We start from the raw sequence: 21,922 nt of genomic DNA, 5'->3' as shown, positions 1-21,922 counted from the left end.
TACATTTCGATAGGAGGTGGTCTGTTCCAGAGCCTGGAAGGTGGACTGGACACGTGTTTGTTAATTTATGCATTTATTTATAGCAAAAGTGCAGGGGGAAAAAGCCAGCAGGGTGAGTAGTTGGTAATACTTCGGTCTCTGGCATGTTGTGAAAGATTGGGTGTTCCAACATGGGTAGAGATCATGGGTTATTTACAGGGAAACAATTTTCTCAGCTTTTCTTTTCTTTAGGAATTTCAGTTACACTCCAATGGTAAATGGTTCCAAGTCATGCACATGCCCTACTTCTAGCACAACATGTGGACAAACAGCTATGTAATTTAAAACCTAGTGCTCATTATGGTCCTTGCAATTCTTAGAAAGACAAACACAGACGTGCTGAGTCACACGAATAGTAGTCAGTATACCTATTTGCAATAACATGTAAAGGGTATTGAAGATTTATCTTAGAAGGACAAACCTTATTAAATAAAATGTCCATGAAATTGTATTTATTAAATAAAACATGTTTGTCAAATTAATAATTAGACTCAAGAGTCAAACCAATCTGTTGTGGGCAATGAATCATGTTCCTGTACACACAGAGAGAGATTCTGACCAATGAGGGGCTTAGTTCTGAATGCCCGTTAGTGCAACAGGGCATGGCATGTGAGAGTCTGAATCTTGATGCCACACTCCAGAGAGCCTCACACACACACACACACACACACACACACACATTCCTTTTAGAAAACACATGGACACATGTAGATGCTTGCCCACACACATGTACATCATAAAACACTGACGTTCCTGTGTATAATGGAACATGACATAATACCAGGACACGTGATTTAACTGAACCTGCTGAACCTGCTTACTATTTCTTTTTACTAAAGTAAAATATCAAGCTGTTGGTAATCAACATGAGTTTTTTTTCTCATTTTCTATGTTAGATCACAGTATCGAGGTACATACTAAAGCACTCCATCCCAGAAGAAAATCAATACAGAGCTAGCAAGAATAGGAATATGAGCCTTGGAGAAACCTGGAGAGACAAGATTTTCCTAAATTAGTAACCTTACATAAACATGTAAACTTGTATTACAACAAATAGTAGATAAATATGAAACTGACATTTATTTAAGATATCAGCAGGTAAAAATATTTCTTAAGCTGTAAACAATATTTCGACATTTTAGTGTATGTACGTAATTCTGCATTATTTTTCTTACACAAATTTTTTACATTGTGCAACTTTCTAGGTTGAGAATTGTGGTAGCAATAGAGGACAGTAACATACCTGATGGATCCCAGTTGCTTGTTGGTGCTGAAGTGACTGCATCTACAGAAATAAACTCAGACTGTTAGCCAACTCCACTGTTGACTCACATATTTATTAAACAGCAAATGTACAGCTGCAAAGCTGCCTAGTATGAAGGTCAACACACACTCAACCCAAACTCACCTGTCATCATGGCCAGCTCCAGGCTAAAGTCAGAAAACTCATGACGCTTGCTTACCGAGCAAACATGAGAGCCAAAATCGTCCATTTTGACCTCTTTGATGGTAAGGGTTATCTTCCCAGGTCTGTAGGTCATTGAGTAGCCCTCAGTGCAGTTCTGAAAACCCTTGTGTTTAATATAGTGGCAGAGAAGACCATTGTTGGGTCCTCTCCATTGGACTGACAGTTGAGGGATGTTGCTATGGTCCTCATAGTGGTACATGCACGGTAGATTTACCAATTCTCCAGGCTTCGACAGGACCTCTACTGCAAAGCATTAAAGTGAAATTTTGCACATGCAAAATATGACTGGACAAAAACTCAAATATATCTCAGGAACAAAACTTACCTCCGTCAACAAAGTGTGACAAAACCAGTCCAAGATATAGCGCAGCTATTCTATTACATAGACGAATAACTTCTTTTCCCAACATTTGTCTAGAAGGAGATTAGAAATCAATGAACATGATTTTGACTCTTTTAAACTGTCAGCTTCAAAAATGAAGTGCTTAATGTATCACTTTTGTTTTCAAGAACTGGTCTTGACTCGATATTTGTGTATCAAATCTATGGAAACCAAGTAGGAAGGTACCGAAAGTTTGCTGTAATTCTGTCATCCTTGCAAAGTCCCCGATCAAGTATACTGTAGATAGGCCTAACACTAATGGCCAAACCTCCCCACTTTCAGATTTTTTTCTTTCTTTTATGGGGCAACACTTTTCTTTACATTAATAAGAAATTGGAGTGACTGTTAGGAGTTAGGAGTGTTAAGAGTGACTGTTAAATCACAGGGTTAAACTGAGTTTCAAAGTTTACTAATAAAATTAAATCACACATCACGGAAACTATTTTAATATCAATCAATTCCATTTACATATACTTCAGGCCAAATACAGAAATAAACATCTCACTCAAAATCCCATTTAATTACCACTGTTGCAATGAACATCACTACACAATGTACAATGAGTAGGTTTTAAGAAAAGAAACTCACACATCTACATGCATGCAAACACTCACATCCCATGTGTGCGCACACACACATGCACATACACTCACAAATATTTATTTGACATATTCTGTACAGTACATTTCAGAATTGCAATAATACTACACAGTGCAATGGCTGTGCTTCAAAGTTCTTTTGGACATTTGGAACAACTTGCTTTGTTGTAGCACAGGTTTGGTGAAAAACCTTTATTTTTAGAGGACACAGACGCACCAAGAGCCAAGCTTATTGACAGTGCTCTTAAAAAATAACGCAATAAAATAAATAGCTGTTGTAATACACTGACTGTGCAATTACAACTGACTCTGCTGTGAGACTTTTTACTGTGCTGCAGAGTATTTGAACATTTAGAAACCTGGAACTCAATCGTTGATAATGCTGTAGTTCTAGTCAAAAATTCAATCCCAGCATTGGTGATTACCAGTTCGAGCATTAGTTCATTCACATTGTATTTTCACCTGACGCTGTTTATCTATTGTGTCTTCAACAGTAACCCCAAGGTCCAGCTGTAAAGTCCAAAAACCCCAGTCACTCATCGCCACATCACAAAAAAAACAAACATACAAAGACAAATGATGTACATATACATCTGGTTTATATTCTACACGTGTTTTTATATCCATTCTCTTTTGTATTCCTCTCATCGTTGTTATTTTGTTGTGTCTGGGGGAGGGGCTACTGGATGCCCCTGAACAAACACATGGCAAATACCATAGCAAAGAGCTGAGGAAAGAATGACAGAGGAAAGATTAGGAGGGGTTATACTGGGTTTTCAGAGAAGGTAGCTAACCCATTCAGTTCTATATCGCATGGAATTGTGATTTAACTGAACCTGCTTACTAATCGCACGTGATTTAACTGAACCTGCTGAACCTGCTTACTATTTCTTTTTACTAAAGTAAAATATCAAGCTGTTGGTAATCAACATGAGTTTTTTTTCTCATTTTCTATGTTAGATCACAGTATCGAGGTACATACTAAAGCACTCCATCCCAGAAGAAAATCAATACAGAGCTAGCAAGAATAGGAATATGAGCCTTGGAGAAACCTGGAGAGACAAGATTTTCCTAAATTAGTAACCTTACATAAACATGTAAACTTGTATTACAACAAATAGTAGATAAATATGAAACTGACATTTATTTAAGATATCAGCAGGTAAAAATATTTCTTAAGCTGTAAACAATATTTCGACATTTTAGTGTATGTACGTAATTCTGCATTATTTTTCTTACACAAATTTTTTACATTGTGCAACTTTCTAGGTTGAGAATTGTGGTAGCAATAGAGGACAGTAACATACCTGATGGATCCCAGTTGCTTGTTGGTGCTGAAGTGACTGCATCTACAGAAATAAACTCAGACTGTTAGCCAACTCCACTGTTGACTCACATATTTATTAAACAGCAAATGTACAGCTGCAAAGCTGCCTAGTATGAAGGTCAACACACACTCAACCCAAACTCACCTGTCATCATGGCCAGCTCCAGGCTAAAGTCAGAAAACTCATGACGCTTGCTTACCGAGCAAACATGAGAGCCAAAATCGTCCATTTTGACCTCTTTGATGGTAAGGGTTATCTTCCCAGGTCTGTAGGTCATTGAGTAGCCCTCAGTGCAGTTCTGAAAACCCTTGTGTTTAATATAGTGGCAGAGAAGACCATTGTTGGGTCCTCTCCATTGGACTGACAGTTGAGGGATGTTGCTATGGTCCTCATAGTGGTACATGCACGGTAGATTTACCAATTCTCCAGGCTTCGACAGGACCTCTACTGCAAAGCATTAAAGTGAAATTTTGCACATGCAAAATATGACTGGACAAAAACTCAAATATATCTCAGGAACAAAACTTACCTCCGTCAACAAAGTGTGACAAAACCAGTCCAAGATATAGCGCAGCTATTCTATTACATAGACGAATAACTTCTTTTCCCAACATTTGTCTAGAAGGAGATTAGAAATCAATGAACATGATTTTGACTCTTTTAAACTGTCAGCTTCAAAAATGAAGTGCTTAATGTATCACTTTTGTTTTCAAGAACTGGTCTTGACTCGATATTTGTGTATCAAATCTATGGAAACCAAGTAGGAAGGTACCGAAAGTTTGCTGTAATTCTGTCATCCTTGCAAAGTCCCCGATCAAGTATACTGTAGATAGGCCTAACACTAATGGCCAAACCTCCCCACTTTCAGATTTTTTTCTTTCTTTTATGGGGCAACACTTTTCTTTACATTAATAAGAAATTGGAGTGACTGTTAGGAGTTAGGAGTGTTAAGAGTGACTGTTAAATCACAGGGTTAAACTGAGTTTCAAAGTTTACTAATAAAATTAAATCACACATCACGGAAACTATTTTAATATCAATCAATTCCATTTACATATACTTCAGGCCAAATACAGAAATAAACATCTCACTCAAAATCCCATTTAATTACCACTGTTGCAATGAACATCACTACACAATGTACAATGAGTAGGTTTTAAGAAAAGAAACTCACACATCTACATGCATGCAAACACTCACATCCCATGTGTGCGCACACACACATGCACATACACTCACAAATATTTATTTGACATATTCTGTACAGTACATTTCAGAATTGCAATAATACTACACAGTGCAATGGCTGTGCTTCAAAGTTCTTTTGGACATTTGGAACAACTTGCTTTGTTGTAGCACAGGTTTGGTGAAAAACCTTTATTTTTAGAGGACACAGACGCACCAAGAGCCAAGCTTATTGACAGTGCTCTTAAAAAATAACGCAATAAAATAAATAGCTGTTGTAATACACTGACTGTGCAATTACAACTGACTCTGCTGTGAGACTTTTTACTGTGCTGCAGAGTATTTGAACATTTAGAAACCTGGAACTCAATCGTTGATAATGCTGTAGTTCTAGTCAAAAATTCAATCCCAGCATTGGTGATTACCAGTTCGAGCATTAGTTCATTCACATTGTATTTTCACCTGACGCTGTTTATCTATTGTGTCTTCAACAGTAACCCCAAGGTCCAGCTGTAAAGTCCAAAAACCCCAGTCACTCATCGCCACATCACAAAAAAAACAAACATACAAAGACAAATGATGTACATATACATCTGGTTTATATTCTACACGTGTTTTTATATCCATTCTCTTTTGTATTCCTCTCATCGTTGTTATTTTGTTGTGTCTGGGGGAGGGGCTACTGGATGCCCCTGAACAAACACATGGCAAATACCATAGCAAAGAGCTGAGGAAAGAATGACAGAGGAAAGATTAGGAGGGGTTATACTGGGTTTTCAGAGAAGGTAGCTAACCCATTCAGTTCTATATCGCATGGAATTGTGTCTTCACAGCAGAAAAGTGTATGTCTTACCTTAAATGTCCACAGGGTGGACTCATGCAACTATGGCAACATTATTATTTTCTATTGTACTTAATACATATTCCACAAAATACATGTTGTATATACCGATGGTATTTCAAGAACAAGGTTATGACATATTTTTTTATGTATCATAAATACAAAGAAATACTTTTTTGAACATACTTCTATTGTCAGCACAACAATGGCCAAGGCTCCTGCCATATAGATGTACGTCTCAAAATAATCCACCACTGCAGAATAACAACCCTGAAGGATTACCAGGATACACAGACATGAGGAAAACAAGGTTATTAACCCACAAAAGGAAGTAAATGTGTGTTTGTGTGTGGGTGTACATATCTTAAGACTCTGACCTTGTTGTGGCGAAACGCCATGCTCCCACTCACACACTCCTCTCTGCTGATGTACTCTACATCTCCAGGGTGACTGTTTCTCTGGCAACAGGCCTCAGGAACCATCTTGTTGGGGTTGAGCAGTCTAAAGAGGCTTTCCTCAAAGTCCTCAGGGCTATTCACCCCACAGCAGTCAAACTGCAGAGGGAGTTTTATTAAGTAAGGGTAATTAGGTGCATGAAAAAGAAATCTTCCTGTGTATTTGTCCTTAGCATTGAGGTAGGCCTATCATCTTGAATTATTTAACTCTAATAATGTATGTAGTTTTATCCATTTATCCATATCCTTGCCTACCGTGGACATTATGGCGTTCCATGTGGAGGTGAAGACTTCAGTGTTGTTGTGACCTTGGTAGTGGCGTTTCAGCTCCCGGGTGAAGTACTCCCTCGTCAGCTGATCTCACAGAGACACAGACATGGGCTAGACACTGACCTCGATCTACAGGACAAGTCCGTAGTACTGAACCATGTTGTACTACTTCCAGGTTGGTGAAAAAGGTGAATGAATGGCACTACAATACAGTGATGGTATGTTGTAATGAATGTAATATATTTTTTTTTGCCTTATCCCAATTAAGAGTAATAAACACTTACATGCTCCCGGAATATGAAGGCCAAAATGGCCGCTGCCAGCTCTGCCAGGAATATGATGAGAATGAGCAAGAAGAACTGAAAAAAGCAAAGTTGCCAAATCAGAATATAAACTGTATTAATTATTCAGCCTGGATTTTTTAAATGAATGTATATGGTCAACAACACACTTTCCATTTATTTTTCTAGTAATTTACGTGAGACACCTTCATATTTCTAGAAAGTAGCCAGAAGTGCATGTAAGTACAACACAAAGGGTACTAAAGGTTGGCGGGTAACATCTTTGATTAGGCAGTGGTTACATCCTATCCATCCCATCCAGTAGGGATATAAATTAAGCAGTAGAAGCAATATATTATTTATAAATATATTGTTTATTTATACTTCAGGTTCAATTCTGATCTCTACTGCATTGAGATAACATTCCCCTAGATGGCAGACTTGTCCTTTGTATTGTCCTACTGGTTACAAATGGGAAAATGACTCAGGAAACTCCTACCCACCTCTGACCACTTTGCCATTAGTATATATTATTTATTTAGCAGACACTTTAATTAAACTAAAATTTGAGAGAGCAGGGTGTATCTCACAGGTTCTTTAAATGATTTTCATGAAAAAATTCTCATCAAACAGGTGACTTACAAAGAGCAGCAGACACTTGTTCTCCCGGATGGCTCCGCAGCAGCCCAGGAATCCCAGCAGGAAGAGCATGCCCCCCATGGCCAGGATGACGTAGACCCCCGTGAAGAGCAGAGGGTTGGCCGCAACTATCTCCCTAAATCCCATTGGGTCCACCAGCACCCACACCCCCACCCCCAACAGAAAGGAGCCACCTAACTGGAGGAGAAGGGAGACGGGAAGCCAATCAAATTGATGTGCAGTTCAGAAAGGTACATGATAAGTGTTCCTTTTCCAAAAACAACCTCCCTTTCCAGGTCCCTATTTTTATTGAACGGGTACAAGAAAGAGCAAGATGAGCACATTTCGAAACAACCTGCAGTACATTATCAACAGGATGTGGAGTTTTTTGGATTGCTTAAATCCAATATTTTCAAACCCTGCTTCTTAGCAATATTTTACTCAAGCTAAGCTTCTATCTGTGCTGTATGAACTGTACTCAATGTACCATGATTGGTAATAAGATATTACTCTGCTGACAGAAAATGGCATGTATTATGGTGGCGTGCTTACAAAGATAAAGAAGTTGAAGATGAACATGAGGTACTTGATGCAACCGAGGCAGTCCCCCTCCATGGCTGAGCCTCTTGCTGAAGCCTCCCCGCACCCCTGGAGACACACACAAAATCTGGGCTGTTACTGATGAAGTGGAACACAAGAGAGCAAATCAGTGGTTAAGAACAACCACATACTGCAGTGTCACAAAACTTACTGAGTCACTTGTTTGACAATGGAGCATGAAAAGCATGATGAGTGCATAGCTGTGGGTTTGATAAGAGAGAAATGTACAGCACAAAAACATATCTGCTCAGACATTTGAGATTCCATTTAAAAGCCTGACACTATCCTATTCAAAAATGATCATCTTCGCATAATGGATGTATGTCAGTGTGCTGACATACAAATGTACAAAAATACCAATGTGTATGTTAGTATTTTGTATTTTATTCTGCCTGTTATTGGCAACAGCGTTGAAGAGTAGTCTTGTCAATAGCATGTTGATGGGTGAGCATGTTTGAGTCTAACCATTTGTGACTTCCCAGCAGAAGATTTGAGGAAGGCTTTTTAAGCTTCTAAGAGCACTACAGCATTCTCTCTGCGGAGTGATGCAGTGATGCAAAGAAAAGTGAGAATGTAAAAGTCCAGGGAGGCACTGGTCCCCACAGTGACACACTAACACACATGCGCACACACAATTATGTACACCTGACACTATCCCTGAGTGTCCTTGTATGGACACCATGACACATGGTGACGCGTGTGACTGTGTAGGTGGGTGAGGAGATGTTTTGCAAGTGCCCAGTCAGTGGCATTGAGAAGAAAACCAACTGTGCTTTTGCAGTCCTGATGGTGTTTACCAGGGCTGGCCAAGACACTGCCACCTGTCACATCTGAGTCAAAACTGGGACATGCAAAATGACACAACTACTGAGACGTGCAAAATGTTCCTGTTGAATCCACAACAGCATGTTTCACACCTTCTTCATACTCAAAGGCACACAGAGCCCTGGACTATCAAAAACACGCCAATATCCACTTTAGGCTTTAGAAGTGTTTAGTTGTCACCCCCAGTATTCATATCAGATTTACATTATAGTAATCTGTTGTTTAGGTGGCTTGAGAGAAGCCTATTGATACATGCTTTGAAGAAATGTATCCCTGAAATTTGAAACATATCTTTAGCGCAGACCGTTCATCATCAACATTTGAAATTTACTTGTATTTGGCACATTTGTTTTTGACCACTATACCAATAATTGCTTTCTAACCTCTCTAAAAACAGCAGACATGTTGACCTACTTGTTAATACCAGTAATTAATGACCATTCCCAGTGTCCTTTTTGTGGGTCCAGGCTCAGCTTTGTCAGTGTGTATTTACTGCCCATTTGGACAATATCTGCCCTGTGTAGTGCTCTTACTCTAATGAAGTAACACTGGGTGTCCCCTCTCCTGCTGCAATTAAATGCAGACTCTATGACTGACAGTGCACTCAAGATAATTGTACCTCTTTGGAGCCAGATTTGGGTTAATGACGCGAGTCTTTTTCCTAAGTGTATGGGGAATTTGCTTCATACGCACACACATACATGCACTTGCACACACACAGTACCACTACAGTCTTCATTTGCAGCTGTGGCTCCTTTCAAAAATAGGTCTGGGGGCAGCTGGACGATTTAACAGGGCCACATAGAGGATCGCCACAAATAATTCCCTCTTCCTATGGTCCTCTCCAGTCACGGAGAGCTGCTCTGGAATAATTCAATAATCCTCCAGCCCTCTTCTCCCAAGAGCTGTTTCCTGTGCTGCAATACTGGAGGTCCCTCAGGTGTGGAGCTCAGTCTGCCAGGCTGTAAATGTGTGGTTTTGTGTCTTTCAAGTGTGTGTGTTTAAGGCTTAGGTGTGTGTGCCACGGTGTGGTGTACACATACATTATATGACCTAGAATATACCTAGATTGATTGTTTGCTGGGTTCACCAGTTCATTTCTTGAATTTCCTTTATGATTAATAAAATGAACTGAATTGAATTCAATATACCTTTACTACCTGAAAGAATTAATACGTTAACTCCTCTACAAGGACCTTTGATATCTTCCTTAAGAGTATTACAATTTCTGGGGGGATGTTCATTTGAGAGGGTATTCTGAAGTCTAATATGTAATGGGTGACTAATATTTTTCAAAGCACGACTAACGTTCCCAGAGTAATTGGGCAAGACATGTCCTCATATGGAGCATTCACACCAGTAGCCCAGTACTGCAAAGTCAGCATCCACCCACTGCAACTGGAGACCAGTATAAGGCCGCTTGAGGTTTCTCCATAGGGTGTGCGACCATATATTTTCAATAAGAAGTGACTGGTAGTACAGGCTCCTGTTCAATAAATCACTCTGTCAGTGGGGGCTGAGGTGAGGCCATGGAGGAAGTGCTGTGTACACAAGAAGAATTTTCCCTCAGCGCAGGAGAAACATTGGATCCAGATTGCCTTCATCCATCAGGACAGTACCTCGGCAAAGCATATGGTGAAGGTGTTGGTGGAAGTTCTGCTGGACTAGACCCTGAAGCCACCTCCCATAGCCTTAATGCGAAAGCAATGCTGGTGAAAAAATGACATTGGAGACCTAGTAGGAAATATTGTATGTTGTGTAGATAGGCTACATGTGTGTCTTTGTTCAGACTCAATCAATACTTTTCCAGCACATAGAATATGGACATTCATACTTAAACATAGTTAAACAAGCATATAGTACAAGCAGTATGCAGCGTTTACTTTTGATTCTATAGATGTCAGCAGCAGTCATACTTTGTTTGGACCACTGATTCCAGATATGGTGGTGTTATAGAGTGTTTACAATACAGTACATTGCCTGGTGTTACCTAATGTTCCATCCATGTTTCTCTTGCGTTGGTTTAGCTCCAGTGTGAGAACTGGAGGAGATTTTTGTTTTCCTGGAATAAACACTGTTCTACAGCAGCTTTATTACATTAGCTTAACATCAAAGGCAATCATTTCCAGCTTTGCCTGTAGACTTTCTGTCGTTATCCAGACATATTTTTGCCATCAAATTCTAATGTAAAAATGTATTCCCCAAAAACATTTCCATGGGGAGTTGAAACTCGTTGTTTGGGTTAAGGCACCATTCCAAAGAAAATTAAAAACTATACGATACTAAAGATCCACCTTTGTGATTTGGTGATGTCTGGCATTATGATAGCACTTTGGCTGTCCCCTACAGACAGACATGTCTCCTACAGATATCTTATTTGCTCAAAATGATCTCAAACATGTACTGCACAGGCCAATACCAAGGGTTATCTATCCTTAGAAGTCAAGGTTAATGCAAATAAAATACTTTTGCAGTTATACGTTTAAAGCTCAACATTGTTATTAGATTTGACAGATCCCTTTCCATATTCCTCTTTGTTATTAGCCAGTTCCTGATACTGTATATATCAAGATAGGATACATTGGCAGAGATCAGTTACAACAACATTAATCAAAGATACTTTATTGGATAAATCTTAAAAAGAGTTGAAAAGCGAACCCCCTGAAGAGGTCTTAAGTTATGCTAACTTTCCTCTTCACTTTTATTTGCCTTTCTCTCTATCTACAGTGTGTCTCAATGGCTCTCGTCTATTTGCAAGGCACCTGAGTTTGTTGTCAGAGCCAGTAGCAAAGGCCAGCACTGCCTCTGATAGTCTGCCGGTTCACTTCATAAACAGAAATAGACCAGTGGGACAGATATCAAATGATCTAGTAAGAGAACTACAAAAAATGGAGGCCATTGTGAAGGTGGAAAACTAGCTAGGTTTTGCTGGAGGTCGACATATTGTCCATTTCTGCAGCACAAATGAGCAAGAGTGGAGGGAGCTCCGAGGCTGTGCTGCACGGTGTGTTGAATGTTAAGCAGTAAGGTGTCACAAATGTGGAGAAGAGGCCAGGAGGAGTCTAGCCCTCAGGAGACTTCAGCCTGTCCTGTTTGATCTGCTTCTAATTCCTCCACCTTTTGGAGAGAGTAAGCTAATCAATCAGCAAGGACTGTTGAGTACTGCTGACTTTGATAAGGCTAAGGACTGGGAAATAAGCGTGGCATGGTTGCTTTACTCACAGTTCCTAGCAAACAGAACACTGTCTATCAAGACTGGAGGAAGGAATATAAGTTCCTATATTCAACAATAATCATAATATCATAACATAATCATCTGCATGACATCTGTATGAGATTGCCACAACTGTAGCTTCACTACAACACCAGCAACCCAATCTAGTACCTGACAACCAGGCACCTTCCAAATTGTAAAATGTATCCTCCAAGTTGATTCCCCATAGAATTGTACACAGCTGAGCCAATGAGGACAAGGTCATTGAACTTTTGGCACATTGTATGTTTATCTGCATACTGACCCTAACCACCAAGGCAAAGACAAGAAACAAAGACAAGATGGCTTCAAAGTTAGCACAAATTGTGGTAGCACTTTAATATGCTTGCTGAAACATATCACTCGTCACATTCTGCAAGACGAAACAAGGTCTCTACACGACAGATCGATGGCTGATTAATCGCCAGCTATAATGCAGTTCATTCATCAAGACCAGACACCTCATCTGCGTCTCTCTAAAAAAGAAGCTTGCTAGCCAGCTACAGGACTGTGTAAATCTCACACATTTACTGGGATTCATTTAGCTAAGGGTGTCTGTCCCTGGATGAGGCATGTTAGTACCCCGACCATAGAGGTGTCTTAGAGGAATTAAGTGTGGATATCCCATTGACATTGATTTAAGTGACTTTGAGCCAAAACCGATTTGATATTACAACTATCTGAGTTCACCAAATCTAAAACTCTACATTTTCTTGCCCCTGAGAAAAGTGAATGATTTTTCTTAAAAAACAGAGCAGGAATCGTTTCTAACCAGCATCACTTTATATAAAGTAAATAATTGACCACATGCTTGCCTTTGAGCTGAAGCACAGGCTCCAACATGCCTAAAAACACTCAATCCCAAATTCAATATTGGCAAACATGTCATGTTTTAGTGAGTTGCCCCTGGCACAGCGTGATTCTTCCAGCCTGTTAGGCCAGATTCATGTTGACAGAAAGTGTCTCCCTTTCACTCTCTTCCCCTTACTTTCTCTATCTCTCTAACAGTTCCTTTCCCCCTCTTATTTCTCTCTCCAAGACACACGGCACTGTGGTTGAAAACAGGGGTCCAGCAGGAGAGAAGGCTGGTGTGAGTGTAGAATGAGGGCTGCAACTGAACAGTCATGTTCACAAGCACTCCATACTAACAACCCACCATCTGCCATGGCTAGATACAATAACACTGTGTGTGTGTGTGTGTGTGTGTGTGTGTGTGTGTGTGTGTGTGTGTGTGTGTGTGTGTGTGTATGTATGTGTGTGCACGTGTGTGTGCAAGTACAAGCACATGTGAAAGTGTGTGAATGTGACAGTGTGTCAAAGCTGAAAGCAGAGCAAGTCAATGATATTAAGGCACAATGTATATCACTGCTGCTGTCAGTATGTGTCTGAAAACGGAGGAAATATACACCGACCACGGCTGTCAGATACGCAAGATTCATAGGGAAAGTCAGTGACCAATTGTTGCCCAAGAAAATGTTTTTTCCACCAACATGTCAGTTGAAGTCTGAGATATAGCCGACACTATAATTTATCTTATTTTTTCAGATCTAGAAGGTAAAAAACGATGATGTCAATAACTCAGTTATCCTAACATAGCAACACTATTGTTCTGGCAAAATGGTACTATATGACAAACAAAATGTATTTGTGCTGTTAGATCATTGTCAGTTGACCAAAGCCACAAAACAATAGTTTTCAGAACATCAACTCCAGTGTTTATGAGTTCACCAAGTTGTTTCTCAGGGAACTTTACAACTTGTACTTAAGCAGAACTTACTGCAGAATGAAGGTTCCTCTTGTCAATGACATTAACAGACTGTTCACAAAATGTTAAAGAGGACCTGAAGGGTTTATATAAATCTACATTTGTTTCACTGAATCCAAGGCTGAGCCATACAGTATCCATCAGAGCTGTATTGATCCACACAAGGAGATGGGCCGAAGCAGCTTGACAATGTAGTCAATCACCTCCACGGCTGAATCAATGATAATGTATCTCTGGTATCAAGGTAAAGTGTTAATTTTCAAGGCTGTTGGAAATGTGCTTATAAATGAGAATGCATGGGTGAATCAATGTTTGTGTTTGATGGTGTATGATTTAAAAGCAACAGAAAGCACCATACCATATGTACCTGTTTTTGGCTCTTGGTTTCAAATTGAGGTTTGGGATAGATGTTCTCTTCAGCCTTCAACCTCAGCTGTGGACAAGACAGAGAAGGATGATTTAAGTAATTTTGTTAATTTTAATTATGTAATGATGACTCTAATTCGCTCTGTTGGTTAACAGAGCCAATTACAGTGTGAACTAAAATGTTCTGAACCCAAGAGCCTACATGGAACTATTTGTTCACTCAATATATGCTGGAGAGAAAAGCATCTAAATCCACTATGCTCTTTATGTCCTCCATAACCTCTGGTACAGCAAAGACGTACAGTATGATCCAGGCAAAATAACATTCAGTAGAAGAAACCAACAGTATAAAACTGTTTTCCCATTAAATCGTAGGGAGTCAGGTGGCTGAGCGGTTAGGGAGTCGGGCTCGTAATCTGACGGTTACCGGTTGGATTCCTGACTGTGCAAAATGACGTTGTGTCCTTGGGCAAGGCACTTCACCCTACTTGCCTTGTGGGGAATGTCCCTGTACTTGCTGTAAGTCGCTTTGGATAAGAGCGTCTGCTAAATGTAAATGTGTCTTTTTATCAAATGAAATCTCAATAGCTATCATGCAATATGAGATGACAATATGAAAGGAGTTAAGGGAAATGTTTAGCCCCAAAATATATACTTAGTGCTTCATGGGACAAGGATGAGGCATCTATCCTTTTTTGTTCTTATTTGTATAGAGCCATTATAATGCAAAAACTAACAATGACTCACTATTGAGCTGCAGGCATCTCTTTATTGTGGTGCTTTACTGTTGATCTTGCCAACTATTATACATTAAAGAAAGATGAATGAACCCTTTCCCATTTCTCTTGCAAATAAGACTGAATAAATTATTAATACATCTTTAACATAATGTAAAAAAGACCCAATGTCAAACCTGGTTCCTACAGAACAGTGGGTGCCTTCTTTTCTGAATACTTTTCTGTATACCAAAAGCCTGAAAACACTTGTGGTACTAAAATAGATATAATTAATTCCTGATTTGGCACTTGCATGCAATCAATGTCTCTCTTTTCAGTGTTGACAGTTGACATAGAATTAACACTGAGATAAATGCTGCAATTCAAGCTGACCCAATCAGAATGTTACTTTGAGGTAAATGGAAGTTATGAGGAAATGAGTTCAGACTGTACCAACAACAAATCTGGGGTTTCTATAGAAACCAACACAAAAATACAGTATTGTCTGTCACTCTGGAAACTTTCAATGACACACGAAATCTACAGTAAAATTACAAAAATGTATCTGCAGCCATCTCTTTATTCCATTGGGCTAAATGAAACTAAATGGTTGGTGTTTGGACAGACCCACAGCAGAAGCTACAGGTTGTTGTTGGCAGTATCTGACAGGGCTGTCAAACAGAAGGCTGATGACTCATCTGTGGAAAACAGATAGTTGGTACCAGGACTTCTACCCTCTTTCTCTCCCTCACATTCTCTAATGAGCGATGATAGTGGACAGATGGCTCAGGAGTCACGCAAGGTTACGGTAATCTAACAGTGACTCAATCCATATTCATTTACCTTTTAATACATCTAAAGCAGCAAGCTTGTACCATACAAGTGCTCTAGAGTCACATGTCATAGAGGCATACCAGGTAGAAAATAACCTGCCCTCACACTCCTTTGGGAATGGGTTTAAAGGCAAAGCCTGCTCCCGCTCTTTTGATGCTTCAATAAACACCTTTCAGTTAAACAAAGTGTTATCACTTCACACGTGTTCCACCAGTAAGGTTTTGTCTAGATCTCAGCATTGCCATTATCTGCTATAACCTAAGAAGAAATCTGTGGAATCGGAGGATTTTGAAAACCTTGCTTTTGACAACAAAACACCACCTGGTATACAATTCTTTCTTTTCAATATTTGAAGACATAAAATCTGTTGGTGTCAATTGTACCCTTTTGTGTCTGCACATCTGTCATCAAATCAAGTTTAAGCTTGAGAGATGGAAGTAAAGACCTGTGCTGGGGAGAGAGCGAGAGAGTGAGTGCAAGAAGGGGAAAAGAAAGGAAGGGATAAGAGCAAAAAAGGGAAAAAAATGTTGGCATAAGGGCCCCTGGGGATTCAATTAAACTAGATCCTCAAGAGGTGGATGTCATAAATGGTGTGAGAGGAACAGAGAAGAAAGGAAAGGGTAAAGTGAGGTCAAACACACATTGCATAAAAATTAGGATTGAAGTTGGGTCAGTGTTGCAGGGTTTAAATAACAGACTTACATACAAATCTTAAAACCTAAATGGGGCTTATGGAAAAAGGGTAATCGCTTAATTCCTGTACAGTAAGAAAAATCATGATTCATGATTAATAATTTTTTATGGGTGACTGGGCACAATCACCTTGCAGCATGTGTTTGTGTCTGGTTGAAGCATATAACTTAAAGAGAAAGATTATTAGCAAGATTATTTACCGTTCTATCAAAGTGGCCATACTGGGAGATCCCTTCACTAATATAATGTATCATCACGTCATGTATGTGAATATGTTTACGATGTAGTATTTTGACTGTTGAGAGCACTTGTTCCAAGTGCCAACAAGAACTAGCTCTACTGACAATGACAGGAATGCAAATCATAGACAAACTTCTTGTACTTGATTTGGATAAAGCTGTCTGCTAAATGACACAATTTTTCTCAAGAGATTTTGCATGAGAATATTACAAATGTTACAAACATTTAATCCAAAATCCAAACATCAAGATTTTCAGAGCACAAAAAGAACAGACAGACAATAATGTCAACTCAACAAGTATTGATTTAGGCAATAAAGAGAAAATGGATGAATGTCTTAAAACATTTTGTGGAGTTTTACATTTGTGTTTTATATATATATTGAACATTTGCAGCCAGACAGAGAGATAAAAACAAATTTCAATTGAGATGTGCAAGACGGATTTACATTTGTTATGTACGTTGCCTTTGAAAGGCCTAGTGATCAAGAGGTGGGGGTGGGGGTGGATGCCGTAGTCGCCAAGCTGCCAGACAGTGACAAAACAGTGGTGGGTGCAGTTCATGGGGGGTGGGTGGGGTCTGTCTGTAAGGGGCCTGGGGTGACCATCTGCTTTTAATTCAATTTAGCTGTATTTAATCCCATTAAATCTAGAAGACCCTGAAACAGCTTAGACATTAGCATTGTATATCCTTACCATAGTCTATGTTAATGCATGATAAGAAAGGTTTGTAAAAAGGATGGACATTTCCTCAACAGTGGATTGCCTATTGTCAAGCTATAGCAAACTATCTCAATATTAATATACCTGTTAAAGATGACTTGATTTGTTGCATTTGAAGACCGCTTTAGTCCTTTCACGCCACCTGTGGTCCCATCTTTGTGGCAGCTTTTAGTCAAAGACAGAACACATGTAGCGTTGCTACTGCTCAAATGCAGTCACTGCAGCTTCTCCACCTAAATATTCTTCTAATTAGAAGCTCTCAATGCCAAGAGTCCTGACTGAAGGTCTACCCTCACAGCTGTAGCCCAGTCACAGCAGCCTGCTTCCTTCAGGCCGTCCCTGTGTTGATTCTTCTGGGGGGGGGGGGGGGGGGGGGTGTAATTGGCCATCTAGTCTTTCAGGACCTCTGCCCCTATGGTGCTTCACTGGTTAGGTCCAGGCAGGCAATGACCACGCTGAGAGTCCAAGAATAGACAATGCACATTTGTATAGCTCGACAAGTGTGGCAGATGGACCAGCAGGATCATGTGAGTCAGGTCTCTCATTCAGCTCCACCTGGACACAGGCAGGTATGCTTTCACATGCTGTTTCACACAAAGACAGCTGAACGTGCCCTTCACTTTCAGAGTGGCTTAATTCGCTTAAAATGCATGAAACTTCAGACTTGTTGAGAGCCTGCATCTGAAAGCCACCAAGTTCACCCTGTCTTCAAGGTGCATAGGATTTCTAAAAAGCTCATTGCTTTGAAAATGTGTATCTGTCAAAGCTCTTGCTTAAGTGTTAATGTCTGACTTTTAAAAATAAGGCAATACAATTCTGTTTTGATCACACAAGCAACCCAGTGTTCAGCCTGCCCCCCAAAAAAACTAAACTAAAGGCAATCGTTTCTACAGCAGTTATGACAGTTCAACTCAGAAACATCACAGGATGGAATGCTTTGTTGAAGATAATGTCATCCTCACTAAACAGAAAGCATCCATGTGTTTGAACACATAGATCTGAAAGGCACATTCAGTTCAAATAAGCCTAAACATTTGTATGGCTTTGGCTGTTATTCCATTATTCAAAACACACTCTTACTCAATACATTTTTACTATTTTCTTAGAAAACATTGCTGTATAAAATCTAAAATTAAATAACACAGTCAATAAAAATATAAGTTCTGGACAGTCCACTAGTATAGATAGACTACTAGGGCTACACCATGCATGGTTTCTTTGAATGATGATAAATGAATCATTGTAACGACTTGACCATCCTAAAAAGACGGCAGAACCTTTAGTCTTTTTAACTCTTTACAGGTTGGCTGTCCTGCTCTACTGCTACTCATACATCTCAAGGCTTTTTGTACTCACACCAGCACAACCTTCAGGGCTCCAGTGCTCCCCAGCCTTCATGGCTCCAGTGACAGAGTGTGTAATCAACTTAAACCGTTTTATTATACAGCTCCAGGTGCTGCTACACACAGGAGTCTGTTTGTGTGTGTGTGTGTGTGCCTGTCTGTGAGAGAATGAGAGGAAGGGCGTGAAAGAGAGTGATAGAGACAAAAAAGATTGAGAGACTGAATACCAAATGTAGTATTGTAAATTACAGTATACTGTAGATAAATGACATGAAGCAAACCATCTCTCTCTCACTAGTCCTCCCTCTCTTTCTGCCAGTGAATCTGTTAAGTCACAGGAGGGGACTGGTGCCTCAGCTGGATCTCATCCCCACCCACAGACCAGTTCCAGTATTCCCTCCATTTCCACTCCTCCTTGCTCACCTTTCTGTCAACTCACAACAACTTATTTACCCATCAAACCCAAGGGTGCTCCAAGAAGTAAATTTGTGTCTGTCTGGGTTAAGCTATTCATTCACCATTGACTCTGAGATGTCTTTAATCTGATCACTCCAATTGAACTAAATGTATGTTTTTGTGTGAATAAAACTTATCATGCAATGACCAATTTAATCTAAGAAGTCCTTTTAAAGAGCCACATTTTAGCCCAATATGGTCAAACGGCACGGATTATTTGAAACCCCTCTTGAGACTCTGCTCGTTGCCGAAGCTTTTTCATTCAAGAATTATTTTAGAAATGATAGAGTAAGTTATTATTTATATTGAATACCACTGTTTTAATGCATTATTCATGACAGCACACCAAAATCCAAGTAGCCTTCCGAGGTTCATTTCAATTGTATTATAAACTCATGTTTTCAAAAGCGGACACCATGCACAGGGTGGTATTTGGTATTTAACTATGTTATCAGTGTGGTTATAGTCTGTAAAACATGACATTTAAAAGCTAGAACTCTCAAAATTATATCGTAGCGGGGCTTAATCGTTAAAATGCAGTTTAAGCACGCAATATAACGCTAGCCTATCGATCAAGCAGAACCGTGCAAACTTACCGTGCCCTGTCCCTCCACGAAAAAGTGAGAATCCAAAAATATTGCTAAGAAATTGATGACAAGACTGAGTGATGATTTGTATCCAAAATGTTTATATCCTGCAACCCCAGCTTTCACTTGATAAATCCAGAATCACTAGCAGAGGACTAGCGTTCACTTTTAAGGGCATTCTCGGTTAGTTGGATGTAGAGATCCTTTCTACACGCGCTACAAATCTGTTATTCACAGCGTTGGTATACCCCAAAGGTGGGGGAATTAGCTGCCTTTCACGCCCACCTCTCGACAAAAAAATCCAAGGTTTTCCTCCGATCAGGTAGATCAATGCACTTTTATATTATATTATATGAGTAATGTCCTTGCATCTTTGCAAGCCAGTTTTCAAAAAAAACAAAACAAACCTACTCTTTTATGTGGGTTTTAAAGTGATGCACAGATGGCCACTCAAAGATACCGAGGAGCTTTATGACACCCAAGCCACTCTTTGTACAGTTGTGTTCTCTCTCAGGTCATGACATTTGGCTTAACCTTTCACTTGTTCCTACTTATCCAGTCAAACCCTTACAAGTTAATATGCAATTTATAAAGCATCTCATAAAGTCTGATACAAACACTGTTGACAGACTCATGTTGTGAAGAACGGACACAAAACTTCCACTCGGACCACAGACCATTGTGAATGGATTTTTCAATTATAAAAACGGTCTTCTGGGGGTTCTTTCTGTATGGGTTCCGTTTTGAGTTTGTCTTGTGAAACAGGGGGTTTCAATGAAAACACTGGAGATTAAGTCTTTAACCAGAGCTCCCCCTTAGTGGGTGAGGGGTCGTATTCTCCATTGTAAGAACTAAGAACTTATTTGTAGATCCAATATGACTTGGAGCTTTGACCTTTCCTCTGCTACAGTCTCACTCGGAATAGAGAAAGTAAATGACACATTCCTCTTTGCTGAATCTCCTCTCAGATTAACAGCATCCATAGTCTTGTAGCCAGGGCTTTCTGACTCATTAAGTTTAGAGGGTCTCTAGTTTGGATGTTAAAGGGAAATTACTGACAGGTTTAAACAAACTTTTATAAAATGCAAGCGGATGTGAGCAAAGAACATAAGAAGGCAACAAACAAATCAGATATACAGTTGCAATGTTTATTTTGTAGTCCACTTTCTCCATGTCACAAGTTGTTTTTGGTCTGCAAAGGCATCCATCCATGTTATGTGCAGAAGACCAGTTATTGTAAGAATGAATGTTCTATCTCTAAAAACTCATTTTAAAAGATCCATACGGCATTATATTAAATAATTATTTGAATAATGAAACCTCCCCTATATTCAGCTGATAAAATGTATCAATAGCACCAATGACAAGCCAACACTAACACTTACATTTACATCATGCAGTTACCAGAGCATAAAGGAGATTCTGAATAAAAAGGGACAAACATAAAAGCATAACACAACGTCATGGTGAAGCTCTAACAATTGACTGTAATGAACATATTGGTAGGCTAACAGTCCTTGAAAGGAGACAGCTCCCAATAATGCCTTAGGACAAGGTGACCCATGAATGATTATTACATGCTCTGTTTTACTCATATTTCTAGACAGAAGCTACAGGTACACTATTCTTTTATATTCTGTACACACAGTTTAACTCCATCAGAATCTTCCCCCTTCCTTCCCCTTCCTTTTCATTTCTTCCTATGAAGACCATTGAAACCTCTTTGACTCTAAAGCCTGTCCTTTCTTTCATCTTTCTTCCTCCTTTTCTTTTTGTCACTTCCACTGGTGAACATTAATTCACCGCAAAGTCCGTAAAGTTTTAGAAGTGATCAAAAGACTTTTTAACTTAATTTATTGCTCACAGAGATATTTTTCCATTTTCAATAATGACAGGCTTGGTGTTGTCAGTTACCTGTGTCCATGTATTTAAAAGCCTCGTGAGGCTTGGTGGACAACTGGAACACTATCCACTATCAACGCTAGTGTTATTTCAATGCCAAATCTGTTTTGTCAATTCCTAAACTGGATAGTGC

At 39.5% G+C, this 21,922-nt stretch overlaps 1 protein-coding gene across 1 annotated transcript; it reads right to left on the bottom strand.

The window, feature by feature from the left end:
- Positions 1-5,600: 5,600 nt before the first annotated feature.
- On the bottom strand, positions 5,601-20,016 carry LOC136955600 (tetraspanin-18B-like). The gene is made up of 9 exons (XM_067249325.1): positions 19,897-20,016; positions 14,298-14,363; positions 8,040-8,135; positions 7,491-7,685; positions 6,852-6,926; positions 6,553-6,651; positions 6,220-6,396; positions 6,029-6,112; positions 5,601-5,728 (listed from the first exon to the last, which is right to left on the bottom strand). The coding sequence occupies exons 3-9, from the start codon at positions 8,100-8,102 to the stop codon at positions 5,681-5,683; spliced, it is 741 nt and encodes a 246-aa protein (XP_067105426.1). The 5' UTR covers positions 8,103-8,135; positions 14,298-14,363; positions 19,897-20,016; the 3' UTR covers positions 5,601-5,680.
- Between the last annotated feature and the right edge of the window lie 1,906 nt (positions 20,017-21,922).

This window comes from Osmerus mordax, chromosome 13 (assembly GCF_038355195.1).
Source record: "Osmerus mordax isolate fOsmMor3 chromosome 13, fOsmMor3.pri, whole genome shotgun sequence".
Lineage (NCBI taxonomy): Eukaryota > Metazoa > Chordata > Actinopteri > Osmeriformes > Osmeridae > Osmerus > Osmerus mordax.
Note: the sequence above shows the minus strand (reverse complement) of the source record. Positions and strands in the feature narration are given on the sequence as shown.